This window comes from Malania oleifera, chromosome 9, assembly GCF_029873635.1.
Source record: "Malania oleifera isolate guangnan ecotype guangnan chromosome 9, ASM2987363v1, whole genome shotgun sequence".
Lineage (NCBI taxonomy): Eukaryota > Viridiplantae > Streptophyta > Magnoliopsida > Santalales > Ximeniaceae > Malania > Malania oleifera.
This window is the reverse complement of record NC_080425.1, coordinates 83526362-83540790: the sequence shown is the minus strand read 5'-3', so window position 1 is coordinate 83540790 and position 14429 is coordinate 83526362. Positions and strand designations below refer to the sequence as shown.

The window sequence follows — 14429 nt, the reverse complement described above, 5'->3', positions numbered from 1 at the left end:
ATTTGAGGTTAGTGTTACAGATTCTGTGGGAAAAGAAGTTGTATGCTAAGCTGAAGAAGTGTGAGTTATGGTTGAATCAAGTCATGTTCTTAGGCCATGTGGTGTCTGAGGGCGGTATCTCCATTGATCCTAGTAAGATTAAAGCTGTGGTCGATTGGGCTAGATCGAAGAGTGTGCAGGAGGTTCGGAGTTTTCTGGGACTAGTAGGTTATTATCGTCGGTTCGTGGAGGGTTTCTCTAAATTATCTGGACCTCTGACATGATTGACTAAGAAGGGTGCAAAATTTGACTGGACTAGTGATTCCGAGCAGTGCTTTCTCAAGTTGAAGCACCGACTCGTTACTACTCCAGTTTTGACCATTCCTTCGGGGGATGGGGGTTTTGTGATTTATAGCGACGCATTTCTGAAGGGTTTGGGATGTGTGCTTATGCAACAGGGTAAGGTGGTAGCTTATGCTTCCCGAGAACTGAAGGAATATGAGAATAACTACCCTACGCATGATTTGGAGTTGGTTGTTGTTGTGTATGCACTTAAAATCCGGCGACACTACCTGTATGGTGTTCAGTGAGAGATTTTTACTGACCACAAAAGCCTCAGGTACTTTTTCACGAAGAAGGAGCTGAATATGAGGCAAAGGCGGTGGCTAGAGTTGATTAAGGACTACGATTGCACGATCAGCTATCACCCGGGAAAGGCTAATGTGGTAGCAAATGCATTGAGTTGGAAGTCAGAACATGCAGCAGTAACTGCAGTTGTAGCTCAGCATCATATCAGACGGGATTTGGAAAGCCTGGGCGTGGAGTTGGTGTCTGGTGATCATCAGGCTTACGTTGCTAGCTTGGTGATCCAGCCGACCTTGTTTGAGCGTATTAAAGCCGCGCAGGCTAATGATGCAGAGTTAGCTGAGATTGTGGAGAAAGCGCAGCAGGGTTTGGCTGCGAGTTTTAACATCTCTGACAAAGGTGAGTTGAGGTTTGGGACTAGTTTGTGTGTTCCAAATGACGATGGGATCAGAAGGACGATTCTGGAGGAAGTGCATCGTTCTTTGTATACAGTACATCCGGGTAGTACGAAGATGTATTAGGATTTGCGTGAGTCCTTCTGGTGGAGTGGTATGAAGAGGGATATTTCCTAGTTTTTTGGAGTAATTTCTGACGTGTTAGCAGGTGAAAGCTGAACATTAGAGGCCGACAGGGTTGTTGCAGCCATTGCCTATTCTAGTTTGGAAATAGGAGCATATTTCCATGGACTTTGTTATCGAATTGCCGCCAGTGCTTCATGGGAAGAATGCTATTTGGGTGATCGTGGATAGATTGACAAAATCTGCCCACTTTGTACCGATAAAGGTTAGCTACCCTTTAAACAGACTAGCTGATATGTACGTGCATGAGATTGTGAGGATGCATGGCGTACCAGTGTCCATTGTTTCAGATCGAGACCCGAGGTTTACTTTTCGATTTTGGAAGAGTTTGCAGGAAGCATTGGGGACGAAGCTTACTTTCAGTACAACGTTCCACCCCAGACAGATAGACAATCAGAAAGGACGATACAAATTTTGGAGGACATGTTACAAGCTTGTGTATTGGACTTCGGTGGTAGTTGGATTCAGTTTCTTCTACTAGTGGAGTTTGCCTATAACAATAGCTTCCAGTCTAGTATAGGGATGTCACCGTTCGAGGCTTTGTATGGGCGAAGGTGTCGATCTCCTTTGTATTGAGATGAGGTTGGTGAACGTCAGGTTTTAGGACCTGAACTCGTGGAGTAGGCATCTAAGAAGGTAGGTTTGATCTGGGAGAGGATTAGATCGGCTCAGATTCGGTAGAAGAGTTACGCGGATGTTCGCCGCCGTGAGTTGGAGTTTGAGATAAGGGGTAAAGTATTCCTTAAAATCGCTCCAATGAAGGGAGTGATGAGATTCGGAAGGAAGGACAAGTTGAGCCCGAGGTATATCGGGCCATTTGAGGTTATTGAACGAGTGGGTCCGGTAGCCTACAGAGTTGCACTACCCCCAGCACTCTCAAGGGTTCACGATGTGTTTCACGTATCCATGTTGAGAAGGTACATGTTGGATCCATCTCATGTTATCAATTATGATGAGTTGGAAATCGAGGATACTTTAGCGTATGAGGAAAAACCTGTTCAGGTTATGGACCGTAAAGTTCAAAAGCTTCGTACCAAAGAAATACTATTGGTGAATGTATTGTGGCGAAACCACGAGGTTGAGGAAACATCTTGGGAACTAGAAACGGAAATACGCCGAAAGTATCCGCAGTTGTTCTGAGTAGTACTTGGATAGCAGGGTGGTATGAGTATGTATGTATGTATGTAAACCTCTGCTATCGTATTGTATTTAGTGGTTAGTCTTTGGGAGAGTCTTGTTGTATTGTAAGCTCCCGAGACCGTGTATATAGGTAACCACGGTATTCCTCCGCCATAAGTGAGAGTGTGTGTGTATGTATGTATTGTAACGGGGCTGCGTATAAATAGCCGTCGTATTCTCTAGAGTATGTATGTATGTATTGTAATGGGGCTACATATAAATGGCCGCCGTATTCTTTAGAGTATGTGTGTATGTATCGTGACGGGGCTGCATATAAATGGCCGCTGTTTTCCATAGAGTATGTATGTATTGTAGAGGGGCTGCGTATGAACGGCCGCCGTTTCACCTCAGAGTATGTATGTATATAGTAATGTGAATGTGTTTGTAATGAGAGATTGCAAATTTTGAGAACGAAATTTTTGTAAGGAGGGGAGATTGTAAGAACCCGAACCATGATATATGGATTTATTTTGTAAAAGAGGGGTAAAAATGAAATTTCATAGATTTCGTCGACGAGGCCAAAATTCATCGACAAAGGTTGAAGGCTTCTCGTCGACGAAATTCGAAAGCTCGTCGAGTCAGGAAAAATTTGGAATATCTAGCTTATCGACGAGACTGCCGATTCGTCAATGAGGCTAGTGAAGAATTCGTCGATGAATCCACTCGGGCCAAAGGTGCTATAAAGGATCTTTTGGGTTGCTTTGGGACTAAGTTTCCCCAAACACATTCTCTCTCTCTCTCTAGAACTCTCCCTACACACACTCTCTCTCTCTAGTTTTGTTTGCTGATCGTTGCCCAGTTCATAAATCCAACGATACTGCAAGGATCAGGAGAGGATTCTCTACGTTTCTAGCGGATCAAAATCTCGTTTCAAGCGATTTCGGGTTTCGGGCTAAAATCGAGGTAAGGCTCGGTTTTCATTTTTGATTCAGTATATGTGTAATAGTATGGATTGTAAGCTTGTATTGTACTGTGGTTCGTAGGTTTTGGAGTCTTGGTTCGTAGTTTTGGGGACCGTAAAGTCGTAATTGGTATTCGGGTTAAGGTAAGGGGATTCTATTTATATCAGTTTATTTTTGAAATCAGGATCGGTAAGCTTGTAGGCTACGATCGTATGTATGTTTTGGCTACTTATTTGGGGAAATCTATTGGGTAAAAATGCTGGATTTTCGGGTTACAGTTTTCAGGAAAATTAGGGATTTCAGACTTGGTTTGGAAAACTGTTGGTCTTGTTAAAACTGTATTATTGAGGTGACCGTAATTCATATTTGCATAAATTATATACTTGAATTTGTAAACGATATGATTTGCTATAAACCAAATAAGTGTAGTATGTATGGTTGTATGTATTTGTTCTAGGTATTTGTAAAACAATTATGTGGCGGCTTATTACCGTACGCTGAAATGTACAGGAACGTGAGTTCCAAAATGATTTCCAGGGATTTGTGAAACAGACATGTATCGGTTAACTACCGTGGGCAAGAGTGGTCGGCTCTATATCTGGGGTGTGAAATTTCACCAGTATGTTCCGGCTGGTCACTGAAGGGTGTGTTCTACACCGTATGTAGCAATGTAATCACTATTGGGCCTGAGTCGTCACATCGTAGTTGCGTATGTAGCAATATAATCGTTGTGAGACTAGGTGACCTTGTGTAGTTGCATATGTAGCAATGTAATCACTGTGGGCCTGGGTCATCGCAGCATAGTTGTGTGTGCAGTAATGTAATCGCTGTGAGGCTAGGTGACCTTGTGTAGTTGCGTATGGAGCAATGTAATCATTGTGAGTCTCGATCGTCGCAGCCTAGTTGCGTATGTAGCAATGTAATCGCTGTGAGACGAGGTGACCTTGTGTAGTTGCGAACTAGTGTGACGACACTGACCGTATGTTTGGGGTATCATATGTACCGGAATGTTTTTTGTGAAAATACTGGAACTGTATCTATACGTATGAAATTATATGTAAATGTTTCGATCTGTATCATATTTTATAGTGTTATGAAGTATGTAAAATAACACTAGTTTGCCACACACTGATATAACCTGTTTTCTTCCTTACTGAGAGGTGTCTCACTCCGAACGTACGTACAATGTTTTTCAGGTTCTTCAGGTAGCCGTAATTAGCATCCTTGCGTCTGGGAGTGGAGGTGTTGTTAGCTACTGTTAGTACCTATTAGGTATGAGTTTTGGTATCCAGGTTGTCAGGATGGCTTTTGTAGACACCTAGGGTATGTTTGGTATTATGGGAATGTATATCTTAGTGTGTATAGACTCTGGTATGATACTGTTTATGTATAAAAGACCGTATTCCGCTGCGTATGTTAGATGAGTATGAATGGTTATGTGTATGTATGTGGGCATCCGCTCACCACGGGGTCGGACCCTCTTTTTATGTTGTATCATGTATGTTTTAATTGATATAGAGACAAGTTAGGTTACTAAATTCACACCTATGACCCATCTGCGTGTTCGGGGCGTGACAAGAACTCTCTACCAAATCCTTGGAATCCCCAAACCAATAGATCCACAAGCATATCCAAAGGCAGGTAATAATCCTCCTTTTGAATCACTTTCTCTTTTTTATTTTATTTTATTTATTTTTTAGGTTTTTGTTTCCCTCCTTGGTCTGTTTTCTTGGATTTTCCTAGAATCCAAATAAGAATTTAAGGGTTAATTAACCTGGACTTAGGTTAGGGTTAGATTTGGGCTAAAACTGGTTGTGGGCCAAATGACCTAGTCTAAGTCAGGCCCTATTTGGGTCTGGATTCTAAATTCAGGATTGGGCTAAATTGATTCAGGCCCGATTGGGCTTTGGGTTAATTAAATTCAGGATTGAGCTAAATTGTTTCAAGCCCAATTGGGCTTTGTTTTTAACTAAATTCTATATTCGACTTAACTGTCTTAGGTCTAATTAGGTTTTTGTATTTAATCAAACGGGCTGCAGGCCAGGGTCAAAGGTCAATGGACCTGGGTCTTGGGTCTTTAGGTCGATGGGTTAGATTTGGGTCAAGCTGACCCAAATATGGGTAATTGGGTATGGACATTCCAAATTCGGGTCCAATTCCTGAATCTCGTTTGGTATATTCTAAGAAAATTATTTGAATTTAAATATTAACTACAGAAATTCAAACTTCCGCATTTGTTAGAAATTTGCAAAATCAAACTGTACTTACCTCTGCTTCACTCTCAACTTCTTCTTTCTTTTATCCAAGCCTCTTGAACTCTTTTCCCTGGCCTTTTAATTCCAAGCCCTTGCTGCAATTTGAACTCTTCAATCTTTAACGCTCCTTGATTTCTTCGATCTCAGCCACTCAGTCTCTCAACAATTCACTCTTAATTTTTTTTTTTTTAAAAAAAAAAAATTCTTTTTGACTCTCCCAAACTCTCAATTTTCTATTCTCCAATCTCAACTGTCTATGTTTCACCCTCAAATGCCTCTATTTATAGGTTTAAGGGAAACAATTGAATTAAATTTGATTGACCAATCAATTTTAAATTAATCAATCAAACTTAAAGCTAATTGGTTATTCAAATTGATTAATCAATTTAAGTTGCTCAATCATATTTTAAATACCAATTAACTTTTATTTTTTATTTTCCTAACAGACTCTTTTTTGTACGTGTGTGCGGATGCCATCATAGGAAATTGGAGAATCTATCTTTCATTTTTTTTCCCTTTTTCTGTTTTTTTTTTATAATTATTTTCAATGTAAAAAATTCAATTTTTCTATATTTATTTTTTATTTTTTATTTTATTTTTTTTATAAAATTAATAAATTTTATCTAATTTTTATTATATAAGCTCCCAATAAAACAAAATAAAATGTCTACATGCAGCGTTTTGGAAAGCTTTGTTTTGTCTTTTTTTTGGGTCCAAAAAGGTTGGCTTACACAATGAGGAATGGATGGGTCATCATATTCTCATGTACCATTAACTCTGCTTTTTTCCTGGCAGTAATCCTAGGGTTCCTGTTTGCTTGGTAAGAAAAGCACCAACTATCCTCTCGGAACTTCGTAGAATACTTGGTGCCCACTGCTAGAGTAGTACCAAACCATATATTGATAATGCATATTTATGGCGACAGGGATTGAAGTGTATGTTAACGTCCAATCAGTAGGTCCTAAAGTCACCAAGCAAACAAGAAAAGGCAGATAAAACAATTTCTTTTGCATGAGAGAGAGAGAGAGAGAGAGAGAGAGAGAGAGCGCACCACAAGATAGATATATGTATATGTATATGTATGTATGTGGACTAGAATTTAATACAGAATTCAATAGAAAAACAAAAAAAACAAAAACAAAAGGGAGCTTGGCATGCCGAATCACAACAAAAGGCAAGCTTATATTTCCACAGTGCATCTATAATACGCGCGCAGACTAGATTATTATCAAGTCGTGATTTGACAAGCTAATTCACATGTCAATGTATATATAGATTTAAGATTGATGTAGGTTGTACACAATTGAAAATTTAATAATCTTAACAAAATTTTAATATACTTATCGATTTATCATGCATACTTTAAGGGTGTGTTTCATACCCACCTTCCAAAGTGCTTTTAATTGAAAGATAACTATCGAGTACGAGTGACAGGAGACCTTTTTGGAGGGTGGAACTGTAGAAGCTTATCAGAAACCAAGTGGAGCTCAAAAGGTAAAATCTTGTCCGGCACCAAGTAAGAGTCAAAGCAAAAACCATACACAACAAATTAAGCTAACTACTATAGTACAAAACAAAACTCGATTACAACAAACAACATCAAGTGGAGTTGAACGGACAAACCACCAAAAACCAGCTCACAAGAAATCTCTCTCTCTCTACATTTTTTTTATTTAAAAAAAAAAAAATCCTATGCGTATAATGATGGAAGGCTTAAATTCCATTTTTCGAATTGTGTTTGCAAGTGTTTATTTTCTTTTTGAGGTTCAGAGGTTCTATTAGAGTATTTGGATTACCACCTTCATGGAGACAAACCAAAGAGTCTATTTTATTGTATCAAAGTGGGGAGAAGAGCAAAGAAGCTTGTAAGAGTGGAGAGGACTAGAGGAGAGGCAATGGAATTAATAAGTAAGAAAGTGGAGAAAAATATAAGAAAAGAAGACCAAAGTTGGATTGTCATTTACGATAATGTCACTCACACGACCACTTTCTAAAAGTTGTCTAATCCTGCATTCGACAATATTGATTTCGGACCTTGGATTTGAATTTCAATGAATTTAGATAAATTTTAACACAATTTTATATTATATTTTATCCAAATCCAATAAAAATTTAAATTCATCCCCTCTCTAAACATAAAGGTGTTTATCTTTTTCTTATAATTTCTCTCCAAATTGAAAGAATACAAAGTGATCTCCTTTCGATACTTCTTCTCTATTCTCTCAATCTCATATCAATAAGAATTAGTGGGAAGAAACTCATTTGTTTTGTCTCCGCATCTTATGTCAACCAAATAAGAATAAATGGGAGAGACAATCATTTCTCTTCCCTTCTCTCCACTCTTCTCCAAGAACCATCGAGCAAGTTTTCCATTTCCTTCAGACAAATGGGCGGAACTATGTATGTAAATTGGACAAGCAAGTGTGGTGACAAGTGACAACCATTTGGCTCAAGAAGTGTGATGATTCAAATGGGTGGAATGATGCAACGTTATAGGACAACCAGTGTCTGGTAGGTGATGTTTTTAACTTGTATATATTTTATGCTTTAATGTATGTACATATATGCTCATTTGGAACTTGAAAAATTTGAGGAAAAAAAAAGAGAAAAATATGAAGAAATCTATATTTTCATATTTATTTATCAAGGAAAGTGAGAAAAAAAATAAAAAATATATATATATATCAAATTTATGAACAAAAATTTTATTTTAGACATCATTAATATTTAGTTTTCCCTAATTTTACTCATATTAAAATAAATTTTTATTTTTAATAATATTTAATAGAGAAGGAAAATATAAGGGAAAATAAGTTTCCTCCTTATTTTCCTTTTCCAAGTAAAATATTTGATTCAAACATACCCTAAAGCCCATTAGTAAGAAATCTGCTTTTTCATGTTTGGTTATAAGAAAAATGAGAAAGAGAATAAAATATATATTGAAATCCATGAACAAAAATTTAATTTTGCATGTCATTAACCTTTTACGTTTCTTAATTTTAATTGTATTTTATCAAAATTTTGTTTTTAAATCATATTTGATATGGAGTGAAGATACAATTGAAAAATTATTTCCTTTTTTTTTTTTTAATTTTCCTTTTCTTTTTCTCGAACAAAGTTCTTAATCCAAATGGTCAATCAAAAACAATAAATCAAGAAGCATTAACACTTAGGGTTCGTTTGGATCAAGGATTTTATTTGGGAAAAAGGAAGGAAATGTAAATAAGAAGGAAACTTATTTTCCATTATATTTCCCTTTCATATGAAAAATACTATTAAAAATGAAAATTTATTTTAACACAATTAAAAATTAGAAAAATTCAAATATTAGTTATTTATAAAATCAAAATTATGTTCATGGATTTTATATATATTTCATTTTTTTTTTCCAATTTCCTTAATAACCAAACACGAAAATGTGAATTTTTTTTTTTAAAAAAAAAATTTCCTTTCCCTAATATTTTTCGAGTTCCAAACTGAAGCTTAAATAATCAAGAAAACATATTTAAGATGAAAAAGATAATTTCATATTTGTACATGTCCCATTCCCATTGTCCTAGTGCTTGGTTTCCCATTGTCCCATTCCCATTGTCCTAGTGCTTCCCTTGAATTCATTTTCAACCGCGAAACTACTTCAAAATCCATAGGATTTGGGATTCCATTGAAGATTTGTAAGAACAAATGTGCCCTGTGGAATGAGGTTGGTGAGAAGCCTAATTTCATAATTATTTCCCCACAGTTTTATGGCGATGAAATCAAAGATCATGATGAGGATGAGTGGATGACGACCACAGTGACGAGGACTGGGAGGGGGAGGATGGCAAAGCAAGAAGAAGGTGGAGATATTAGAAAGATTTTTCTTTTTTGGTCTAATCCATGTTATGAATCAGTAAATATTTTTTCCCAGTCATCCAATGAAGTTTATTTTTCTTTTTATATTTTGCACACTGATCTTAGAAAGGTAATCTATTCATAATCATACTTGTTTTAAACCTCTCAATTCAATGAATTCTCTTTTTGTTTCCAGCCCTCACCTTCCAAGTGGGAAATCTGGGATGGCTTAAATACCTAGTGTTATTTTATTATTATTATTATTATTATTATTATTATTATTATTTTTTCTTCAAGTGAATTTCTAAATTTTAAGATATGAACAATTTAGCCGTATAAGCTCAATACACTTACGTGTTGACAAAGAAAAATCAAAGGTATAAGGATGTAATAGTGTTACTACATTCACCTGAAGATCGTATTTATATTTTTTAAACAATGCACGAATATAATGTCATGTTTGAGGGATGAGTACAATATTTTGCATTCCACATTGATTAGTTTAAAGTTATTGCACACAGAAATCATATGTCAAGAATTTAGAGTTTAGATTAGACTTTAATTGTGAAACTTTCTCTAAACAAAGGAAATTAGTGTACAAATCAATTTGTAAAGTTGGGTTTTCGAGAAGCAGATCTAGTGATGGAGATGACAATGCTGTTAGTTAGCTTAGAATTAATGCTTATTGCTGATGAATTTGGGGTTTTGTTTAATTTTTCATTGTTTTCCACAATATCAAAAACAAGTGTAAAAGCTATAAGTTCATGACAAATATTCGAACGCGCTACTTGTTTTTATTAGATTTTGTCAAATTGCACTAAACACGTAATATAAGCAATTTTATATATGTTGTAAGCGATAAATGTAACACTACCAATGTGGAATTGCAGTGATGAAAATACTTAATTATTCAGTTCAATCATACTAAAACCCTTAGCACAAATCCATCATTGTTGTCCAATTTCCTGCTTCAAGCGATTTGAGCTTTCTTCATGCTCCAAGCTCCGAGCTTTGAGATGATTACAGTTGCAGTCCCATTATTGAAGGCGTGCAAGTGGGCTTTATCTTCAACAGCTAACGTGGGATAAACCCTAGCAGTGATGCAACTCTTTCCCTCTCCTCCAAAGCTCTCCACTATGGAGTGGTCTATCTGCTCAAGGAATCAGTCTTCACCCATTAGGAAAAAATGCCTTAGTGTTTGGGAGGATTTGGATTTGAATAGATTTGGAAGAGATAATGTTTAGGGCATAAATTTTGGGTCTGGTTAGACTTGTGCAGATTTGACAAAAAAAAAAAAACTCATCTTATCTTTGGGAGAGGTCTTGGATTTGGATGTATATGGATTTGAACAATATGAAATACAAAATTATTTTGAATTTTATGCAAATTCACCCAAATCTAAATTCAAATCCCACTATCCATGCTCCAAAATGCAGCACTAGTATATTTCTATACTCAGTTTTGTACAAATATACACAAATCTAAATCTAAAACTCAAATTCATGCCACACGAAAGAGAGTTGAGCTGAAAGCATGCCTCCCCAAATGCAAGAAAATGACCTTGCGAAGATAAGCCACAAAAAGATGGTTCAGGAATTGTTGCATTGCATGTGTAAAAATGTATACTCAATCTCTTACTTCTTTCGGATAGGGAAAAGCACAATCATTGCCAGTGCACTTTTTTTTTTTTTTGCATTGGGAATTTACCCCCACTTTCAGCAACTTGAAAGCATATTTTTTTCTGGTAAAGAAAACTCATCATGTTTTATTTTATCACACTGCAGGTTCCACATTCATTGGTGGCGGTCCTCATTTTTATGGATTTGATACTTTCTGATCAGCAGTGAGAATCCTTTTCTTTCTCTTTTTTTTTTTTGGCCTATTTGCTCTAAAAGACGCATGCGAAGAATTGAAAAACTGATAAAACCCGCAGTGTCTTAAGAGTTCGGCTCCAGTTCTTCACCAAAGACAAAAAGATAATATCCTTTTACCTCGGGGAATCCAACCAAAACTTATGACTTTTTAATCTTTATTCATATCAGCTCATCGATCTCAGAAGCTATCATCTAACAATTTAATTTTAACATCATAAAAAGAAAATTTTGTTTTCTTCTATGCATTGCATGCACTTCAGTATGTTGTTATTAAAAAAGTCGTGTAATTTGATAATTAGATGGATGCAAGAGCTATAGGGGGAAAATGGGAAATAGGTGTTTGGGGAATTTTCTTTGGTCACCAGTTATCAACACTAGCCAACCTTCTTACTCCTTTTAATTTATTTGATCATCTTGCGTGGTTGAATTGAAACCTTAGGAATATATACACATATATAATATCAACTCACCAAGGTCCTTAGGGACACTTCCTCACTAACAGGATCCATGTTCACAAAAGCTCCATAGGTAGTTTTGTCATTTTTTTCATATAATGAGGACCTGTTAACAGAAGTTCATAAGTTCTTGGTATGAACTGATATATATATAGAGAGAGAGAGAGAGAGAGAGAGAGGACCTGCTTTGGTCACTGCACATGAGCACCACATAACCATTTTTAGATTTGAATATTCTAAAGAACACAGCCGTGTACTCTTCCAAGCCCTTAGAAGCCAGGACCAGCAACCCAAAGGGTCCTAGTCCACCTTTGACGGATGCACCTTTCTGAGTACAAAGGTCCTGTGGGTTTGTCCAACTTGGGTTCAGAGCCTCTGCTCTCTTAAAATCTTTTATTTTAAATGAAATCTCCACATCTGCCTGCAAAACCAAAACAAATAAGAAATCAAGTTTAGGAAAAAGCAAAAGATATGTATACTTTTCCAATGCATATCTAATATCACTAAGGTTGACTATAATCTATTTAGGGATTGTTGTAAATGCTTTCAATCTTGACATAAAGGAAAGTCCTTTTTATTTTATTTTCTTTTCCGCTTTGTGGGAATTGTGGCAAAATGCACCACTAATTGGTGAGCTTGTGATAGAGGGGGAAAAAAAAAAATAGTTACCTGTGTAGCCTTAATGTTAGGAATTTCAAGATCTGACCCTCCTCTAAGCTCAATGTTGTTCATGCCCACAGGTTTCCCACGAAGCGTTTTGACCTCTACGACCGGCCATTGTACCAATTGTTTTCCAGATTTATCAAGCAAGATGCTCCTTGGAACAGCCTGCAAAATCAAAGTAACTAGTAACTTGACACTAACTGTTCATTTGACTTGTCCAATTAAGCATGGTGATCAACTTGGTAACTTAAACTGGTTAGTTTAAATTTTAGATGACTTATATATAGCTTAACCATGGAACAACTTATTTCAGTTATCCCGGCAGTAATTTGTGTAAGTTGTGAATTCAATAGTCACCTGAAGTCCAGACCACCCCTTTTTAATATCATCTTCCTGACTCGAGGATTCATTAATCCAACCCCACAAGATCCTCCGGTGTTTGGAACTGTCGAAGAAGGTCTTTGAAGCATAAAACTTCCCATAATCATACCTCAATCCTGAATCATTGTCCACGGATCCCTTATCAGGAGTATAGATATCCTTGTTCGGGTTATAAGACCCAACTGTGTAGTAGTCATGCTTAGTGTCATCCAGGCTAAGCTTAAGCACATGCTTAATGTTCGCACCGGTTGTGGATGTGTCAAGTCCTTTGCTGCTGTTAATTTGAACGGGATAAAAATCTGGGCACTCCCACATTCCAGTGGCTTTGGAAGAATGTAGGTAATGAGCTAGAATCCAATGTAAAAAATCCTTGCTTGTATATAAAATAGCCACTCCTGTGTTACCAATCTCGCTGCCAACAATTAGCCTCCATAACCCATCAGGGCCTTGCCAGGCTGTGGTTGGGTCTCTAAATGAGCTTGCGTTGATCTTGCTAATGGGAGTTGGCGCCATTAATGGGTTATGAGGATACTTGATCCATTCTCTGAGGTATGGATCAGATTGGTTCTTGGGCATGGCCAAATTTTGGACCTGCTGATTTTGTGGGTTAATTCCAGTGTAGACAATGACTGGTTTGTCCCCTGGGAGGATAGTAGCAGAGCCCGACCAGCAGCCATTGATATCGGACGGCTGTGATGGGCTGATTGCAGGATCAAGAGGGATCCAGTTGATGAGATCCTTGGATGTTGAGTGGGCCCAAACAATGTTGCCCCAAACTGCTCCAAGAGGATTGTACTGGTAAAACAGATGGTAAATTCCATGGTATATCATTACCCCTGAAAGTTTAATTATTAACAAATATACAAACCAAGCATCAGGACATGGAAAACCAAACACACCCAACGGTTAGAATGTTTCTTTCTGTGTCCAGATCCACATTAGGTACATCTTAGACATTATGTCTGTAATTTTGACTCCATTTTCCTTTTTTCTCTCAAAGTTCATGACCTGAAGTGACATGCATTGGGATATTATCTGAATACAGAAACATTGTTAACAACAAAAAAGAACTCACCATTAGGATCTGTGAATCCCCCAACACACACCCATTAGTCCATTCCACAAGCAGACATGTCAAATGACACAAACAAGACAAAATCAAGAGTTTAGAGAAATGAAAGAAGGGTGAAAGCCAAACTTTTGGAAGAACATTAAAAAATACACACAACAGCTAGTGAAGCGATACCATTCATCCAGTTATTGAGAGGCTGGAAGTGAAAAGAGGTCCTGTAAGGTTGGTACGCAGAAGAGTTGCACTGAAGAGATTGAAAGTTTTTGTAGACCTGGTGGGAGGCTTCAAGATGGACAACAGCATGGCTAAACAAGAGAGAAAACAAGCAAAGTAGCCTTGTAGAACACAGTGCCATGGCTGCTTTGTGGGAATTAAAAGAGAAGGCAGGCTTGCAGGGCTATATATGGTGAATTTGTGTGGAGGATAAAAGTATGCCCATAGAAAACGTGACACATTTGCACAAGTTTTGGTGACAAGAAAATTGAAAAGTAGGAATGAAAGCTCTTAGGAGAAAATGTCACCAAGGAAAATTGAACATGAATTTCGTATGAATGATTATAATGTTCCTTTTGGTTTTTATGTCCCAAATATATGCTGTGATCCAAAAAATAAAGCTTCCTAACTAGTAAAAGCTCCTCTTGCAACTTGGTGACTAGAAAATTTCCTTTTCCAACA

At 37.1% G+C, this 14429-nt stretch overlaps 1 protein-coding gene across 2 annotated transcripts; it reads right to left on the bottom strand.

Moving 5' to 3' along the window:
• Positions 1–10279: 10279 nt before the first annotated feature.
• LOC131164932 (beta-fructofuranosidase, cell wall isozyme-like) lies at positions 10280–14109 on the bottom strand. 2 transcript variants are annotated; one of them, XM_058122492.1, is made up of 7 exons: positions 13929–14109; positions 13758–13766; positions 12659–13518; positions 12308–12466; positions 11821–12059; positions 11654–11744; positions 10280–10459 (listed from the first exon to the last, which is right to left on the bottom strand). In XM_058122492.1, the coding sequence occupies exons 1-7, from the start codon at positions 14107–14109 to the stop codon at positions 10280–10282; spliced, it is 1719 nt and encodes a 572-aa protein (XP_057978475.1). The 2 variants fall into 2 exon arrangements, with proteins under 2 accessions (XP_057978475.1, XP_057978474.1); XM_058122491.1 differs by lacking the exon at positions 13758–13766.
• Positions 14110–14429: the final 320 nt, after the last annotated feature.

Bases quoted from the DNA above. Each gene is read 5' to 3' on its own strand.
- LOC131164932 (XM_058122492.1), bottom strand. From the start codon at position 14,109: ATGGCACTGTGTTCTACAAGGCTACTTTGCTTGTTTTCTCTCTTGTTT. The intron at 12,467-12,658 runs GTGACTATTGAA...TTGATTTTGCAG, and splicing joins AGGGGTGGTCTGGACTTCAG to GCTGTTCCAAGGAGCATCTT. The intron at 12,060-12,307 runs GTAACTATTTTT...TTGGTTTTGCAG, and splicing joins CTAACATTAAGGCTACACAG to GCAGATGTGGAGATTTCATT.